This window comes from Lepidochelys kempii, chromosome 3 (assembly GCF_965140265.1).
Source record: "Lepidochelys kempii isolate rLepKem1 chromosome 3, rLepKem1.hap2, whole genome shotgun sequence".
In the NCBI taxonomy this organism is placed as follows: Eukaryota; Metazoa; Chordata; order Testudines; family Cheloniidae; genus Lepidochelys; species Lepidochelys kempii.
Window position 1 is genome coordinate 119944585 of NC_133258.1, and position 19586 is coordinate 119964170.

The 19586-nt window shown below is 41.6% G+C and overlaps 1 protein-coding gene across 5 annotated transcripts in view; it reads left to right on the forward strand.

Moving 5' to 3' along the window:
- Positions 1–19586, forward strand: part of TMEM181 (transmembrane protein 181) — a 59714-nt gene that overhangs the window by 26194 nt on the left and 13934 nt on the right. For all 5 annotated transcript variants that reach the window (XM_073337800.1, XM_073337801.1, XM_073337804.1 and 2 more), the window contains 8 exons: positions 2003–2093; positions 2702–2823; positions 8829–8948; positions 14929–15009; positions 15996–16095; positions 16650–16780; positions 17790–17881; positions 19048–19105. In XM_073337800.1, the coding sequence (XP_073193901.1) occupies positions 2003–2093; positions 2702–2823; positions 8829–8948; positions 14929–15009; positions 15996–16095; positions 16650–16780; positions 17790–17881; positions 19048–19105 (795 nt within the window). The remainder of the gene's footprint in view (positions 1–2002; positions 2094–2701; positions 2824–8828; positions 8949–14928; positions 15010–15995; positions 16096–16649; positions 16781–17789; positions 17882–19047; positions 19106–19586) is intronic.

Sequence of the window (19586 nt, forward strand, 5' to 3'; positions counted from 1 at the left end):
GACAGGTCATGGGCCGTGAATTTTTGTTTACGGCCTGTGATCTGTCCGTGACTTTTACTAAAATACCCGTGACTAAAACGTAGCCTTACTCATGAGTAGCCAGAATCAGTTTCTAGTCTCAGTTAGTTCTTCTCCAGGCTGGTAATTTAGGGAGACCTGTAATAGGGCAGAGGCCAACCAAAGTGTGGGATTCCCTTGAGAACCCATGCATTGCTCTTTAGCCAAGAAAGACAACCACAGTGTGCATCCGTAAGGGAGTGGGGTGGAGGGGAAATTGAAAGCAGAGAATTTAAAATGTCCTCAACGAGGACTAACACCCCCACATCCATTTTCCATTCTGTCAACGGGAAGGAATGTTTTTTCTTGGCAATTGTTCACTGGTAAGTGAAAGATATGAAGTAAACACCAGAGATCTGGTTTCCTAAAAGCAGCCTTCACATCCTCCCTTTCAAGGCTCTGCACTTTTCCTGCATCTTAGCTGTTGTTTTTTTTCTATACCCACTCCAGTTTTATCTTGGGCAGTAATCTGATGGGGTATTTGGGACAGTACTTAAATTGCTTTGAAATAATAAAGTTGTGTGTTCAATTTGTTGAGCCCTAAATGTTTTACCTGTGCTCTCTATATTTAACTTGCCACCTATGTATATTTGTTTTAGAGAACAGAAACCATTCTTACACAGGTTTCAGAGTAGCAGCCGTGTTAGTCTGTATTCGCAAAAAGAAAAGGAGTACTTGTGGCACCTTAGAGACTAGCAAATTTATTTGAGCATAAGCTTTCGTGAGCTACAGCTCACTTCATTGGATGCATTCAGTGGAAAATACAGTGGGGAGATTTATATACATAGAGAACATGAAACAATGGGTGTTACCATACACACTGTAACCAGAGTGATCACTTAAGGTGAGCTATTAAGCAGGACAGTGTGGGACGGGGACCTTTTGTAGTGATAATCAAGGTGGGCCATTTCCAGCAGTTGACAAGAACATCTGAGGAATGGTGTGTGTGGGGGGGAATAAACATGGGGAAATCGTTTTACGTTGTGTAATGACCCATCCACTCCCAGTCTTTATTCAAGCCTAAGTTAATGGTATCCAGTTTGCAAATTAATTCCAATTCAGCAGTCTCTCGCTAGAGTCTGTTTTTGAAGTTTTTTTGTTGAAGAATTGCAACTTTTAGGTCTGTAATCGAGTGACCAAAGAGATTGAAGTGTTCTCTGACTGGTTTTTGAATGTTATAATTCTTAACATCTGATTTGTGTCCATTGATTCTTTTACGTAGAGACTGTCCAGTTTGACCAATGTACATGGCAGAGGGGCATTGCTGGCACATGATGGCATATATCACATTGGTAGATGTGCAGGTGAACGAGCCTCTGATAGTGTGGCTGATGTGATTAGGCCCTATGATGGTGTCCCCTGAATAAATATGTGGACACAGTTGGCAACGGGCTTTGTTGCAAGGATAGGTTCCTGAGTTAGTGGTTCTGTTGTGTGGTTGCTGGTGAGTATTTGCTTCAGGTCTGTAAGCAAGGACTGGCCTGTCTCCCAAGATCTGTGAGAGTGATGGGTCGTCCTTCAGGATAGTTTGTAGATCCTTGATGATGCGTTGGAGAGGTTTTAGTTGGGGGCTGAAGGTGATGGCATTCTGTTATTTTCTTTGTTGGGCCTGTCCTGTAGTAGGTGACTTCTGGGTACTCTTCTGGCTCTGTATTTCTTTGTTTAACTGTTTGCTGCTGCTTTTATTTTCTTTAAATACTTTTGTCTCTTCTTAATTCAAAAGCTACACAAACTCTGTGTGCTGATAAAATGAAATGTATTCGAGGGTGGTGTTCACACCACCAGCACTGTACCAAGAACTGATCATTTAATGGATTAAAAGAAAAACATGCTTTTCTGTCAGAAGTGTAGAATGGTAACAGAAGTATTTATTCGTTGCATGTCCAAATGGCTAGTGCAGTAGGATGAACGTGAATTATCTCAAATCCTTCTTGTTTTCTTCCAGATGAGGCCATTTAAATTAAATTCAAAACCGTTGTCTACTTACAATCAGCAGCTGTGGCTGACATGTGTGATTCAGCTGGATCAGCCTAACGGTAAGCACCTTGTCCAATTTATTATTTCAGAAAACTGATGTTATCCTGGAATTTTATTACAGTAGGTATAACAAGTCAATTACGGTTACAGTAGTTGACCTGTATTTCACTTAGCTGTCATGTATATTCTCATGTAGTTTTACCTGGATCCAAAATGCATGGAAAAAACCCACCCATCACAATAAATATGCAGAACTTGACTTATTAGCTAAGAAAGTAAGGGAATGGCTGCAGGGACATTTCAAAGTTGTTTGTTTTTTATACTTTTTGCTAAAGCAGTAATGTGTCTGTCTGTCTCTCTCTCTCTCTCTCTAGCTTCCTCTTTTGGGATTAGACTAGTTGATGTTACAAGATATTGACCCTAGATTAACACTCAGATTCTCAAATCACATTATCAGGTATTGCTAAGTGCACTGAATACCACACTGACTTTAATGGGAATTCTTGCCCAAGTCAGAAATGCAGGATTTTTCCTCTCTACTGTAACAAAGCATAACTGGATCAGTTTCAGTGAGCTGGGAGTATTGGTACATGTAGTAACTCTATTTGAGATTTCATTTCTGCATTTGTTTTGGACAACAGCCTAATATTTTTCTCTTTAATTACAGAGTCCAGCTTCAAAACAAATGTTACTATGACAGTTAAAATACGTGGTGTAGAAGAAAATGGAAGCTCATCATTTATTAATAACCAAGTTTATAATCGGACGAGAATACTGAACTGTGCACAAGTAAGTATTTTTTTTTGAAACAACACTGATTGTAAAGTTTATTCTTCTGAAACTACTCGTGCGTGGTAGATGTGGGGAGAGTATCTGATAAGGAGGCCACAGGGGAAAACCTGCAGTAAGAGTTTGTCTACATTATGCTTGAAGTTGTGCTAGTAATACTGTGTTTCTTGGATTTTGCTAGCAAGGTTGTAAAATGGCTTCGTCCAGCTGTGTGGCATGACTTCTTTTGAGATCCATAGTAACCAAACCAGAGTATAGACTACTTTTCAGGTTGTCAATCGCATGAATGGAACTGAATTACAGGAAAAAAAAAATCCCCTCCACACTGGGAAAATGGTAAAACTCAGCTAGTTACAACTAGCTTAAACGCAGTTGCTGCTAGCACTGTTTTAGTATTAATGTGAACAGATCCTAAATGGAAGAATCAGAATGCTGTAATATAGTCACTGCCTTGAGTCTGAGACAAAACATTATTTAAGTGTATTCATTTAAGGTTTTTAAGTTCTAGCATCCCTTTTCTCCAGCATCTAAGATTTGAGTTAGTTTGATGGCTCTAAGTTAAACTATAGCACCTCATGAGTGAGACTTTCTTTAGAAGAAAGATCTTAATTACATAGTGAGGACCATATATCATTATTAGGGCCCTACCAAATTCACCATCCATTTTGGTCAATTTCATGGTCATAGGATTTTAAAAATCGTAAATTTCATGATTTCAGCTATTTAAACCTGAAATTTCATGGTGTTGTAATTGTAGGGGTCCTGACCCAAAAAGGAGTTGGCTGGGGGGGAGGTCTCAAGGTTATTGTAGAGTGGGTTGTGGTACTGCTACCCTTACTTCTGCGCTGCTGCTGGTGGTGGTGCTGCCTTCAGAGCTGGACAGCAGGAGAGCGGCGGCTGCTGGCTGGGAGCCCAGCTCTGAAGGCCATTGCCAGCAGCAGCACAGAAGTAAGGAAGGCTTGGTATGGTATTGCCAACCTTACTTCTGTGCCGCTGCCTGCAGAGCTGGGTCCTCAGTCAGCAGACGCCACTCTCCAGCCGCCCAGCTCTAAAGGCAGCAGCGCAGAAGTAAGGGTGGCAGTACCATACCAAGCCTTCCTTACTTCTGCCCTGGTGCTGTTGGGGCGCTGCCTTCAGAGCTGGGTTCCCGGCCATCAGTTGCTGCTCTCCGGCCACCGGATCTGAAGGCAGCGCAGAAGTAATGGTGGCAATATCGCGCCTCCCTCCTAAAATAACCTTGTGACACCCCACCCCACCCCCTGCAACTCCATTAAACAAAGAAAACCTAACGCATTTTCTAGCTAGATTACTTACTAACTTTACAGAAGTTGGAGAACTTGCATCCTTGATCTGTTTCCGGCAAAGGTATCACAGAGACAGACAAAACCATTTGTCCCCCCTCCCTCCAGATTTGAAAGTACCTTGTCCCCTCATTGGTCACTTTGGGTCAGGTGCCAGCGAGGTTACCTTAGCTTCTTAACTCTTTACAGGTGAAAGGGTTTTGCCTCTGGCCGGAGGGATTTTATAGCACTATATACAGAAAGGTGGTTAACCTTCCCTTTATATTTATGACAGTCTTAGTGAAATATTTCAAATATTTGTAACTTGAGTATGTTAAGAGATGTTCTGTCTCTGCTTAGTCACTTTGTCTCACTTACACATGGGCATTCTGAACGGTTTGAATGTCTTAAGTCAGTCTAGATGCTGCTTCTAGTTTTCTGGCTTGTGTTCCCCTCTAAAAGATGTAAAAAAGAAAATAATAAAAAGATTAGGTAAAATGTTCAAAAGTGCCTAAATGACTTAGGAACCCAAATCCTATTTACATTCATTGGGTCTTAGGCTCCTAGTCATTTAAGTGCTTGTGAAAGTGTCATGCATTATCACAACAGTATTGTGCATCTTCTGTTTCTCTTGATTCTGTTGACTCACTTTGACAGCAACAGAGACTGGAGGACAGTCTGGCATCTTTCCATAGATTCTGTGGCTAGAAGGGACAACTGTGATCATCTAGTCTGACCTGCAGAACACAGGCACTAGAACTTCCCTGAAATAATTCCTGCTTAAACTAGAGCAGATCTTTTAGAAGAACATCCCATCTTGATTTAAAAATTGCCAGTGATAGAGAATCTTCCACAACCCTTGGTAAAAATTGTTCCAAAGATTTATTACCCTCACTCTTTCAAGAGTAGTCTCTTCCAAAAACCAGTAGAGTGTCTATACTATATACATGTTGAAAGTTAGATTAACTTTGGATCTTACCTGAGTAACATTGAACTCTGGATGACTAGTCAGAACCAGTGGAAAAGATAAATGTCATTCACCTGACCAGTGTCTGGAAGTTAGTTTCTTTCTACCTAGACTTCCATTTCTAGTTGTGAAAGGAATTGAAGTACCAGAGTGTATCTCTTCCCCTGCATTCTTCCAGTTCCCAGCACTGTTCTGGGAGATAGCCACTGAAATGTCACAGCTGTTGGAGTTAGAAACTTGAGCAGGGTGCAAAGGTGTATTTGTACTGCAGTCTTGTTGGTTGAAATGGAGACTGCTTAAAAATGGGCAGACTTAAGAACATAAGCCATGTCCCTTTCTTACTAGGTATAGATAGGGCCCTACCAAATTCACGGTCATGAAAAACGGATCACGGACTGTGAAATCTGGTATCCCACCATGAAATCTGGTCTTTTGTGTGCACTTAACCTATTTTTTAGGTGACAAATCTGTGGAGCTGTCATTGAGGTGTGCTTAGAGGAAGTTTTGGAAGAAATTGGTAAACTAAACAGTAATAAGTCACCAGGACCAGATGGTATTCACCCAAGAGTTCTGAAGGAACTCAAATGTGAAATTGCAGAATTACTAACTGTAGTCTGTAACCTATCATTTAAATCAGCATCTGTACCAAAAGACTGGAGGATAACTAATGTGACACCAATTTTTAAAAAGGGCTCCAGAAGTGATCCCAGCAATTACAGGCCAGTAAACCTGACTTCAGTACCAGGCAAACTGGTTGAAATCATAGTAAAGAACAAAATTGTCAGACACATAGATGAACATAATTTGTTGGGGAAGAGTCAACATGGTTTTTGTAAAGGGAAATCATGCCTCACCAATCTACTAGAATTCTTTGAGGGGGTCGACAAGCATGTGGATAAGGGGGATCCAGTGGATACAGTGTACTTAGATTTTCAGAAAGCCTTTGACAAGGTCACTCATCAAAGGCTCTTCAGCAAAGTAAGCTGTCATGAGATAAGAGGGAAGGTCCTGCTTGGATTGATAACTCGTTAAAAGATAGGAAACAAAGGGGAGGAATAAATGGTCAGTTTTCAGAATGGAGAGAGGTAAATAGTGGTGTCCCCCAGGGGTCTGTACTGCGGGCCCAGTTCTATTCAATATATTCATAAATGATCTGGAAAAAGGGGTAAACAGTGAGGTGGCAAAATTTTCAGATGATACAAAATTGCTCAAGATAGTTAAATCCCAGGCAGACTGCAAAGAGCTACAAAAGAATCTCTCAAAACTGGGTGACTGGGCAACAAAATGGCAGATGAAATTCAATGTTGAAAATGCAAAGTAATGCACCTTCGAAAGCAATCCCAACTATACCTATAAAATGATGGGGTCTAAATTAGCTGTTACCACTCAAAGAGATCTTGGAGTCATTGTGGATAGTTCTCTGAAAATATCCACTAGGTGTGCAGCGGCAGTCAAAAAAGCGAACAGAATGTTGGGAATCATTAAGAAAGGGATAAATAGTAAGACACAAAGTATTATATTGCCTCTATATAAATCCATGGTATGCCCACATCTTGAATACTGCATACAGATGTGGTCGCCCTATCTCAAAAAAGATATCTTGGAATTGGAAAAGGTTCAGAAAAGGGCAACAAAAATTATTATAGGTATGGAACGGCTGCCATATGAGGAGAGATTAATAAGACTGTGACTTTTCAGCTTGGAAAAGAAATGACTAAAGGAGGATACGATAGCGGTGTATAAAATCATGATTGGTGTGGAGAAAGTGAACAAGGAAGTGTTATTTGCTCCTTCTCATAACACAAGAACTAGAGATCACCAAATGAAATTAATAGGCAGCAGGTTAAAAACAAACAAAAGGAAGTATTTTTTCACACAACACACAGTCAGCCTGTGGAACTCCTTGCCAGAGGATGTCGTGAAGGCCAAGACTATAACAGGGTTTGAAAAAGAACTAAATAAGTTCATGGAGGATAGGTCCATCAATGGCTATTAGCCAGGATGGACAGGGATGTTGTCACTAGCCTGTGTTTGCCAGAAGCTGGGAATGGGCGACGGGATGAATCACTTGATTACCTGTTCTGTTCATTCCCTCTGGGGCCACCCGGCATTAGCCACTGTCAGAAGGCAGGATACTGGGCTAGATGGACCTTTGGTCTGACCCAGTATGGCCGTTCTTATACTATACAGATTTCATGGGGGAGACCAGCATTTCTCAAACTGGGGGTCCTGACCCAGAAAGGAGTTGCAGGGGGCTTACCAGGTTATTTTAGAGAGGTTGCAGTATTGCCACCCTTACTTCTATGCTGCCTTCAGAGCTAGGCACCTGGCCAACAGCCACCCATCTCTGGCTGCCCAGCTCTGAAGGAAGCACCGTGCCAGGAGCAGTGTAGAAGTAAGGGTGGCAATACCATGTCATGCCATCCTTACTACTGTGCTGCTGCTGGCGGTAGCTCTGTCTTCAGAGCTGGGCTTTTGGCCAGCAGCCGCCAGTCTCCAGCTGCCCAGTTCTGAAGGCAGCGCCACCGCCAGCAGCAGCGGAGAGGTAAGGGTAGCAGTACCGCAACCCCCCCCCACACACACACACAATAACCTTGCGATAACCTTGCGACTCCCGCACAACTCCTTTTTGGGTCAGGACTCCTACAATTACAACACTCTGAAAATTCAGATTCAAATAGGCAAAATAATGAAATTTATGGTTTTTAAATTCCTCTGACCATGAAATTGACCAAAATGAACCGTGAATTTGGTAGGGCCCTAGGTATAGATGATAAATTGGGCAATTACTTGAAAATTACCACAGCATGGCGAACTAATCTGCTGGATAATCTGGGGAAACAGTGGATTGAGCAAAGACAGCCTAGAGCACTTCTGCTGCTGCTGAGTTGTTGGAGCATTTAATTGCTCATATGTTTACAGTTTTTGGTTTCATAGGTACAAAGGCATATAAATATCCTTCACTGAGTGCTTACCTTCTTTGGAAAGGTTAGAATTTTTCTGATGTTCTCCTTAGCTCTCTGACACTGAAAGAAAGAATAGCACACAGACAAATCTAAAACTGTCACTTGTTTGAGGACCCCTCTACCCCCCCAAAAAACACTGTTGGTGGTTCTGTACATTTTTAGTTGGCTCTGGAGGATGTGATTTCCTTGTACTGTATATTAATGTGGGTTAAGAAGGGACCCACATTAACATTTTTTAAAATGTCTGTATAAAGCTCTCCAATCCTTTGCTTTGGTGTCCTCGGCAGAACCTCATACCACCTCAGAGCCAGACAGTCTTTTAGTGCTTTTAATCTGTAACTATCTCAAAGTGAAAGAAAACACAACAGAAGACATCAAAGATCAGAAATTTATAAGACATTTTAAAAAAACAGCCACTTCTTAAAGAAAGCTTTCAAGTTTTATTCATACATCAAAGAAAAAAAAGACCCCTTTTTGTCTTTTGCAGGTCATCTTTTAAAAAAAAAATCAGTGGTATCAGGAGACCTTACACTTGGATCCGTTTCTACTGAGAAATAAAGCTGTATTTTGGCTGATGGGCAGTTGACACCCACTGAGCTTTTACTTTGTCTGAGTGCCTTAAATAAGTTTCTTTGGAATCTCTCTCAGATCTCCTTATTTGTTTTTCCATTATAACTTTACTATGTTAGTCGTTTTTTTGTAATTGAATCCTATTGAGGTGTAAGCCCTTAAATATAAATTACAGCATAAAGCTCTTATGAGGTATTCTGACTCTACTGTGTGTTTTCATAGAAATGTGCCGAAATCATTGTGGTTCACCTTGGCTACCTGACTTACACTCAGTACGAAGTCATTGTTGGTTTTGAGGATCTGAATAAGCTGATGTACCCCATCAAGAATGTGAATTTCACAGTAAGTGAACAGTATCATGCTAGCAAAAAAAAAAAAATCTTCAGTTTTAATTGTTGTTGCAGAAGGCGACTTTAACCATAGTAAAATGTACGTCATTTCTCTTTTGAAGGTGAAACACTTGCACAGAAAAAGTGTGGAGGCTAAGGCCCTATCCTCACTGAGATTGTAAACATACTTTATTTGCCATTGTCGAGGTTCTAGCACTATTTCTCTGATTACTCTGGAGAAGGACTCTTCTGTCAGAACTGTTATGAACTTGTGCTTACCTAGAGCAGTAGTCTGTAGTGCTGTTCTCCAGAAAAGAAATCTTTATCAGCACTCAGAAAGCCATACTAAGACCCAGCTAGCAACAGCTGTTCAAACATGATTACAGCTAGTACAGTTCGGATTAGTGTGGATAAGGAAAGCCTGTTCAGAAAGCCATTCTATATTTTCTTACAAAGCACACCATTGAAAAGAACTTGAATGCATATGTGAAACCCTTGTCTTGTTCTTACAGCTCTGAACTCAAGCACTGCTAAGAAATAACTGTAAAATGGAAAAGCCTCCTGGCTATGATCATACAAATAGGCAATCCAAAAATAGCATTTCTGTCATTCCCATGTTCAACTGAGTGCAGTGTTAGAATCTGAGCGCACAAGAAATGTCTCATTTAGATAGGTTAATATGTGAATTCAAATCTTACATCCCCAAATATATACTGGCCTTTTACAACTGTTATGGTAGGTGTATTGAGGTTAGCAGGATTTCTCCAGACTTTCCAAAAGCATATGGGGTTAGAAAATTATCATTATAGGAAACTCTCTTGATTGGGTTGTTTTTTTTGTTTTTGTTTGGGTGTTTTTGCACACACAGTGTTGGGCAGAAAGGGAAAAATGTACTCAAGACAAGCAGAGACATTCATAGAATCATAGAATATCAGGGTTGGAAGGGACCCCAGAAGGTCATCTAGTCCAACCCCCTGCTCGAAGCAGAACCAATTCCCAGTTAAATCATCCCAGCCAGGGCTTTATCAAGCCTGACCTTAAAAACCTCGAAGGAAGGAGATTCTACCACCTCCCTAGGTAACGCATTCCAGTGTTTCACCACCCTCCTAGTGAAAAAGTTTTTCCTAATATCCAATCTAAACCTCCCCCACTGCAACTTGAGACCATTACTCCTTGTCCTGTCCTCTTCTACCATTGAGAACAGTCTAGAGCCATCCTCTTTGGAACCCCCTTTCAGGTAGTTGAAAGCAGCTATCAAATCCCCCCTCATTCTTCTCTTCTGCAGGCTAAACAATCCCAGCTCCCTCAGCCTCTCCTCATAACTCATGTGTTCCAGTCCCCTAATCATTTTTGTTGCCCTTTGCTGGACTCTCTCCAATTTATCCACATCCTTCTTGTAGTGTGGGGCCCAAAACTGGACACAGTACTCCAGATGAGGCCTCACCAATGTCGAATAGAGGGGAACGATCATGTCCCTCGATCTGCTCGCTATGCCCCTACTTATACATCCCAAAATGCCATTGGCCTTCTTGGCAACAAGGGCACACTGCTGACTCATATCCAGCTTCTCGTCCACTGTCACCCCTAGGTCCTTTTCCACAGAACTGCTGCCTAGCCATTCGGTCCCTAGTCTGTAGCTGTGCATTGGGTTCTTCCGTCCTAAGTGCAGGACCCTGCACTTATCCTTATTGAACCTCATCAGATTTCTTTTGGCCCAATCCTCCAATTTGTCTAGGTCCTTCTGTATCCTATCCCTCCCCTCCAGCATATCTACCACTCTTCCCAGTTTAGTATCATCCGCAAATTTGCTGAGAGTGCAATCCACACCATCCTCCAGATCATTTATGAAGATATTGAACAAAACCGGCCCCAGGACCGACCCTTGGGGCACTCCACTTGATACCGGCTGCCAACTAGACATGGAGCCATTGATCACTACCCGTTGAGCCCGACAATCTAGCCAGCTTTCTACCCACCTTATAGTGCATTCATCCAGCCCATACTTCCTTAACTTGCTGACAAGAATACTGTGGGAGACCGTGTCAAAAGCTTTGCTAAAGTCAAAAAACAATACATCCACTGCTTTCCCTTCATCCACAGAACCAGTAATCTCATCATAAAAGGCGATTAGATTAGTCAGGCATGACCTTCCCTTGGTGAATCCATGCTGGCTGTTCCTGATCACTTTCCTCTCATGCAAGTGCTTCAGGATTGATTCTTTGAGGACCTGCTCCATGATTTTTCCAGGGACTGAGGTGAGGCTGACTGGCCTGTAGTTCCCAGGATCCTCCTTCTTCCCTTTTTTTAAAGATTGGCACTACATTAGCCTTTTTCCAGTCATCCGGGACTTCCCCGGTTCGCTATGAGTTTTCAAAGATAATGGCCAATGGCTCTGCAATCACAGCCGCCAATTCCTTCAGCACTCTCGGATGCAACTCGTCCGGCCCCATGGACTTGTGCACGTCCAGCTTTTCTAAATAGTCCCTAACCACCTCTATCTCCACAGAGGGCTGGGCATCTCTTCCCCATTTTGTGATGCCCAGCGCAGCAGTCTGGGAGCTGCCTTGTTAGTGAAAACAGAGGCAAAAAAAGCATTGAGTACATTAGCTTTTTCCACATCCTCTGTCACTAGGTTGCCTCCCTCATTCAGTAAGGGGCCCACACTTTCCTTGGCTTTCTTCTTGTTGCCAACATACCTGAAGAAACCCTTCTTGTTACTCTTAACATCTCTGGCTAGCTGCAGCTCCAGGTGCGATTTGGCCCTCCTGATATCATTCCTACATGCCCGAGCAATATTTTTATACTCTTCCCTGGTCATATGTCCAACCTTCCACTTCTTGTAAGCTTCTTTTTTATGTTTAAGTTCCGCTAGGATTTCACCATTAAGCCAAGCTGGTCGCCTGCCATATTTACTATTCTTTCGACTCATTGGGATGGTTTGTCCCTGTAACCTCAACAGGGATTCCTTGAAATACAGCCAGCTCTCCTGGACTCCTTTCCCCTTCAAATTAGTCCCCCAGGGGATCCTGGCCATCCGTTCCCTGAGGGAGTCGAAGTCTGCTTTCCTGAAGTCCAGGGTCCGTATCCTGCTGCTTACCTTTCTTCCCTGCGTCAGGATCCTGAACTCAACCAACTCATGGTCACTGCCTCCCAGATTCCCATCCACTTTTGCTTCCCCCACTAATTCTACCCGGTTTGTGAGCAGCAGGTCAAGAAAAGCGCCCCCCCCCCCCCAGTTGGCTCAGGTCAAGAAAAGCGCCCCCCCCCCTAGTTGGCTCCTCTAGCACTTGCACCAGGAAATTGTCCCCTACGCTTTCCAAAAACTTCCTGGATTGTCTATGCACCGCTGTATTGCTCTCCCAGCAGATATCAGGAAAATTAAAGTCACCCATGAGAATCAGGGCATGCGATCTAGTAGCTTCCGTGAGCTGCCGGAAGAAAGCCTCATCTACCTCATCCCCCTGGTCCGGTGGTCTATAGCAGACTCCCACCACTACATCACTCTTGTTGTACACACTTCTAAACTTAATCCAGAGACACTCAGGTTTTTCTGCAGTTTCGTACCGGAGCTCTGAGCAGTCATACTGCTCCCTTACATACAGTGCTACTCCCCCACCTTTTCTGCCCTGCCTGTCCTTCCTGAACAGTTTATAACCATCCATGACAGTACTCCAGTCATGTGAGTTATCCCACCAAGTCTCTGTTATTCCGATCACGTCATAGTTCCTTGACATCACCAGGACCTCCAGTTCTCCCTGCTTGTTTCCAAGGCTTTGTGCATTTGTATATAAGCACTTGAGATAACCTGTTGATCGCCCCTCATTCCCAGTATGAGGCAGGAGCCCTCCCCTCACAGACATTCCTGCCTGTGCTTCCTCCCGGTATCCCGCTTTCCCACTTACCTCAGGGCTTTGGTCTCCTTCCCCCGGTGAACCTAGTTTAAAGCCCTCCTCACTAGATTAGCCAGCCTGCTGGCAAAGATGCTCTTCCCTCTCTTTGTAAGATGGAGCCCATCTCTGCCCAGCACTCCTTCTTCATGGAACACCATCCCATGGTCAAAGAATCCAAAGCCTTCTCTCCGACACCACCTGCGTAGCCATTCGTTGACTTCCACGATTCGACCGTCCCTACCTAGGCCTTTTCCTTCCACGGGGAGGATGGATGAGAACACCACTTGCGCCTCCAACTCCTTTATCCTTCTTCCTAGAGCCACATAGTCCGCAGTGATCCGCTCAAGGTCATTCTTGGCAGATTTTCATTTCATTGTATTGTTTATATTACATTTAGTGCCTAGTATCATTCTTCCCTGAAGAAATATGCTGAGTGTAAACCATAGCGTATAAAGGTGACTTGCAAAACAAAATGTTTACAGGACTTCACCAGTTTGTGCTGAGTGACTCCAAAGCCAATATACAAAAAGCAACTTAGAGGTTGACCCTGCCTGTGCTGCTGTGGTCTGGGTGTATGTTCTAGCAGTGGTCGCTGCGCTGTGGTATTCCAGCGTATAGCATTGTGTGTGTGTGTGTGTGTCACAGCTGCTAGCATGCAGGGACCTAAAATGAAAAGGGAAAGCGTTAGTTTTTAGTTCTTTATACACTGAATGCACCTCTTTGCTGGGTAAGTGGAGAGTATTCAGCACATTAGTGAAGCGATAGAGTTTATCATCTTGCTTTGCACATGACCTTTAAGGCAGCCTTGCAAAACTCTGCTTTCCCAGGGCAAATAAATTCACATTTTATTTGTCTTCCCTATGCTCTTGTATTGTTTATATTACATTTAGTGCCTAGTATCCCCAGCTGAGATTGCACAGTGTGTAACATAGTGGGGCTCTGTACATGTAGTGCAAAATAAATGATACCTGATCTAAAGAGCTTGCAGTCTAAATAGACAAGACTGACAAAGAGGGAAACCAGTGACAGAGAGGTGAAGTGACTTGCCCAAAGTCACGCAAGGGGCCAGAGAGTGTTGGCGAGTAGATTTTTGTGCCTGGGCTTGTACATTTTTATAACCATTTTCCAAGTCTCCTTTAAAGTCTAATATGTGGACCACAGAATAACTTAAACCCTTATCCTTTGTAAAAGTTTATATAAGCTACATTTTATCCATAATGACAGGTTTCAGAATAGCAGCCGTGTTAGTCTGTATCCGCAAAAAGAAATGGAGTACTTGTGGCACCTTAGAGACTGACAGATTTATTTGAGCATAAGCTTTCGTGAGCTACAGCATCCGATGAAGTGAACTGTAGCGCATAAGCTTTCATGAGCTACAGTTCGCTTCATCGGATGCTGTAGCTCACGAAAGCTTATGCTCAAATAAATCTGTCAGTCTCTAAGGTGCCACAAGTACTCCTTTTCATTTTATCCATAAAATGTGTTATGGGGGAGGAAATTAAGTTAGTTGCACATTTTTAGAACTTGCTTTCCTTTTTCCTGAGGCAAAAACCAGATGGAGAAATAAATGAGCTAATTAGCGATCATTAATCTCTTAATTTAGCAAGTTTAGTCAGCTACGAACATGCATGGTCTTCAAAAAATAAAGAAGCTTGCAGTGGACTGAGTCAATCGATGAATTTACTGTAAAGTCTTAAACAAAGGGAAGTTAACCTATGTTGGTTTCATCCTCTTTTTTGCCTTAGTTTTGTGGTTTGGCATGTATGATGGCACTTTGAGAATGTACCGTGCTTCTTCTTTATCCTGTAACTTCGTATTAAGCATGAGGAACAGTAGGCTGCTTTAGCTCTGTTTTAATTTATTGAAATTTTCATAACAATATCGAGGTTGGAGGAGGTGGCAAGACATGAATTAGCCTTAATCTTTCTAAGGTGGTGCAGTGGAATTTGAAATGGCTTGGCCATTAAACCTGAGAAAGCCAGTGTGTTCATCTGTAGAGACTTTTATGCAATATTGTGTCTGCAAGTACTAGTAATTTTTTATGTCATGCAAATTCTATCAGCTTCCTCTTAACATACCAATTTATCTTTTATTATCTTGTAGTGGAAAACCTATAACCCATCTTTTTCACAAGTGGAAATCTGGTTCCGATTTGTCTTTGTAGTTCTTACTTTCATGGTCACTGTGAGTACAGTCTCTTACTTACCTTTTTTGGAGGGCTGGGGATAGGTGTGCAGGTGGCCAATTCAACTGCTACACAGTCCTGTGTTTGGTATCATAGCTCTCAACATTGGCAAAGCTTCCTACTGTGCATGTGCAAAACCATTTTTAAAAGTACTTATAATTCAGTTTGTGCTTTAAAGTTTGTGCAAACAATGGAAGGGTTTAGTTCAACCTAAATTTTCAAGTTCAGCCGTGTTTGAGTGTTTTTTGGATTGGGTGGGGGAAGCATTGCAAATAGGGAAAATCATATACTTTGTACAACTCAAAATGGTTGAAAGAATTTTGCTCATACTTTCAAGAAAAAATTCACTTTGAGGCTGAGACCAAGTAATGAAATATTTCTGAAAAACTGGAGTGAAAAATTTCTGACTTAATGAATGAAAACACTGGGTTAGAATAAAAGTCCTAATGTAATTTTGAATGTAGTGGGTGCTGCTACACACTTTCTAGAATAATGTATATGAGTGTGTGTGTGTATATATATATATATAAAATACACATGCATGTGCGCGTGTACACACAACTTTTAACAATGAATGTGGTATATGACCTGACCTGTCAGTGAATTTTGTTGGCTAGTTTAGGCAGATATCGGTATGTTGTTATAGTGTGTGTGTATATATAGTAATATCAAACAGTAAGTTGGCAGCATCACACAAATTATGCTGATTTGTGCAGTAGCAGCTGGTTTCCATTTCCGGTTGTCCCAGAGGTTAAGTGACTTGCTCAAGGTCACACAACATATCAGAATGAGAAATAGAACCTTGGAGACCTGACTCCCAGTGATAAAATCTGCTCAACAGAGCACACTTCCTTTTGAGTGACATTGTTAGTGCATTACAGTCTCTGTTAGCTCTGCTGAGGCTCGGAAGGACAAGATAGATGAAGCCTGATGTATGTAATATAGTAACTGGCAGTTGCCAATAACATTTTTGGTTTTTTTGCAGTGTCTGTTTGCACATTCCCTCCGGAAGTTTTCCATGAGGGACTGGGGAATTGAACAGAAATGGATGTCCATCCTCCTTCCCCTGTTGCTGCTTTACAATGGTATTTGTGTGTATATATATATTATGCCATTTTTGTAGGGTTCTCTTACAATCAGCTTGGCCCCTTTAAAATATGTGATTGTTTATAAGAATTGAGTAAGTGTAAGTGGTCCTGACAAGAGAGAACAGAGGGGGCTTGCTGCAAAGGGGACTCTGGCAATGAGGGACTGCTCAGGCAGCAGCAGCCGTGTTACATGTCCTCAGGAACTTTAACACTAGAACTACACTGAGACCTGACTGTAGGCAACCAGCAAGAAACAGTTGTGTAGTAGGTGCCCTCTAACTAAAGGGCTAACAAAACATGAACTCTACTGGAAATCTTGGGGAAAATCTTAGTGATTGCTTAGCACAGAGAGGAGTACCTCTTGGAGGTGCCTTGTATTTGTTATGAACTTTCAGATTTAACCAACTGCAGTGCCACTTACTTGCTAAGATTTTGAAAAATTTGCTTGCTTGTTCTCTGAAGACTGTTTGGGGGTTTTCCCCCCCTTTGATAATGGGTAAAATTGAAGAAGAAAAGAAAATTCTATAATTTTTTCTTCCATTCGGTTACAGATCCATTTTTCCCCCTCTCATTTTTGGTGAACAGTTGGTTTCCCGGCTTGCTTGATGATCTCTTTCAGTCAGTGTTTCTGTGTGCATTGCTGCTGTTCTGGCTCTGTGTCTACCACGGGATCCGAGTGCAGGTAAGGAGAGGACAGTTACTCAGTACTTGCTGCAGAGATATTAACATTACCTCTGTTTTGCATTATGTAGTTTTAATTTTTCTCCCTGATTTATGTGCTACACTTTTTCCAAGCTGTTAACAAAATGAAATCATGCCTAATATGAAAGTGTTCATGAAGCTCATTCTAATACACAGTGTAATGTGACTTTTTATTCTGTCCCATATACTAAACTCATTCTTCCATTTAATTTCAGATCAGCTGTTTTATATATTCTAGCTCATTGTTTAATGGATTTGCAGGGTGACAAAGCTGCTGTGAAAGCCTGATATAGTGTTGTACTGTTTGTATTATGACTTGAATATGTGATTTGTGGTTAGCCATTTGTGTGCTTTGTCCCTTGTGCTAGGGAAGAGACAGGGCTCTGTTATAGAGCAGTGTTTCTTCACCTTTTTGATATCAAGGACCAGCTTGTTGCCTTTCTTAAACTGTGTCAGGGAGATCTCAGGAACCGGCGTAGAGAATGTGTCATGTGACTTTGAGGCTAAAATGATTAGCAGTGAAATACTGAGCTATTCTGGCACAGCCTTCTTGGCGTGGTTCACACCTCCCAGCTCTTATTCTAGACTAGTTGCAGAGCAACACTGCGGTAGTTTCCACTTGGTTCATGTTTGGAAGTCTATTTTTTTGCAACCACACATTTTATAATCTTAAAAAAAATAAGAGAACTCAAATTCTGAAGCACAATTTTATGGAAAGAAGTGGATTCTGCAGCTTCAGAATCCATGAAGTGAATCAGATCTTGCAATAGCCTCACTTTGTTTTAACATACATGTGATTATAACATAGTTTTTATACAGTCTGTAGTGAGCTTTGGATCTTACAAAATAAATTGCAGATGGTGCTTTTTTAAAAAGCACTTTGGGAGTGAACCCGAAGTATGGCTGTTCCTATTTTAATATGTTGAGAACTAACATTCTCTCTCAGGTGAATTCAGATGTTCTTAACCTGTCTTCTGTTGCCCCAACAGGGAGAAAGGAAATGCTTAACGTTCTATTTTCCCAAATTCTTTATCGTTGGTCTTCTATGGTTGGCCTGTGTTACATTAGGAATATGGCAAACGTAAGTAATTTCCCTTTGCACTAAGTTTTAGTGAGGAAAAGCTGATCGGGAAAGAGGAGGTGGTTTACAATTAGTGATGTCTGTTTGTCTTTTGATGTTTTGATTGTGATCCGGAAATGGATAAATTGAGCTACACCAGTTATGTCAGATCTTCCCATTTTGTAAACTGAGACTAAATTTCTAATGGCTGCCCTAATAACACACAGCTATATAAATTCCACAGCCTGTGCATAATGGCTCCCTACAGTACATTTTCCAGTGTTTTGTTCAATTTAGAACCGGATTCCAGGTAGTAGAGCTTCCCCTTCCCTTGGAAAGGCCAGGCAGAGACCTTACTGTTAGGATATGTTCGTTTGTTCAATTTTATTCCATTACGCCAAGTGCTGTACCCTCTTAGATCATGCTGAACCTTGCATCTCAGTATTTACACTCTACAAGTATTTGTAAACTGTCCTCCTCACCTCATCAAGCTGTTGTTTAGCCAAGTAATACATATATTTAATTTTTCCTCTTATATCGGTCCGTCTGACCTTCTAATTTGATAAGCTAACATAAAGATAGAAACATTCCCCTCCCAGACAACTACCCCACCATTTGTAGTGATGTGGCTTTCTAAGGCACATTACCCACAATTGTGTCCCTCTTATATTTTGTTTTTCTGGGGGAAGTAAACAGTGGGGTTGGGTGGGTAAGGTTGAAAGGTATGCAGCTTCAGGAAAATGCTATTGAAATCAGAGACTGCCCTTCTGTCCTATAAGGGATACATACTTGACAATGAGTGAAGAGTCAGATCCTGCATTTTTTTTTTTCATTGCTCCAATCAAACTCAATAAATCTGTGAAGCCCAAGTTTTGTAGGAAATTACTGTGTGTTAAAGTAGCCAAAAATAAACATGGGAAATGAATAAAGAATAGCTGAAAACCCAGAATCCCCACATACATGACAAGTAAAATCAATGGGTCAGATCCTCAGCTGATATAAATCCATGTGTCTCAATTTAAAATCAGTGGAACTACCAGTTTACATCAGCTGAGGATCTGGCCCAGTATCCATAATCTCAGTATAAAAGTCTAGAATTCCAATAGTGTCTTTTGTCAATGCATGTTTCCGGTTTAACCTGACACCATTAGAACTGTGATTACTTCCTGATCTTTGATATTTTCTAGTGTTAATGAACTACATGATCCAACATACCAGTACAGGGTTGACACAGGTAATTTTCAGGTAAGTTTGAATCAACTTTTTTGAACCCAAACTTTTTTGACACTTCCATATGGATTTTGTATGTCTACCCAGGTAAGACTGGGGAAGAGGTGTGTGAAGAGATCTGGCAGTTATTTAGTATTACATTATATTATATATTGTTCATCAGGCTGAAATGTAACTATTTTTTTGCTGTAAAACTTTAAAAAAACCAAATGCTGAATGGAAGATCTGAAGATTAAAAATATATTTTCACTATTTTAAGGAAAATTGTTCAGATGACTTTTTGTTTGGCTAATGCGAATGTCTTTAAAATGGACTTGTGTGTTTATAGAAAGATGCTCCCTCCATTGCATATTCTGTACTGGAGACATGGAATGTTTCCTTCTGGGTTAAGGGGCATGTATCCATAGGCCCACTGCACTATTAAGAAAGGAGGGCATAGTGTGAATGTTGAGCTGTCACCCCAGGGAAGACCGTTCGGAACTGTTTTCTAACCAGT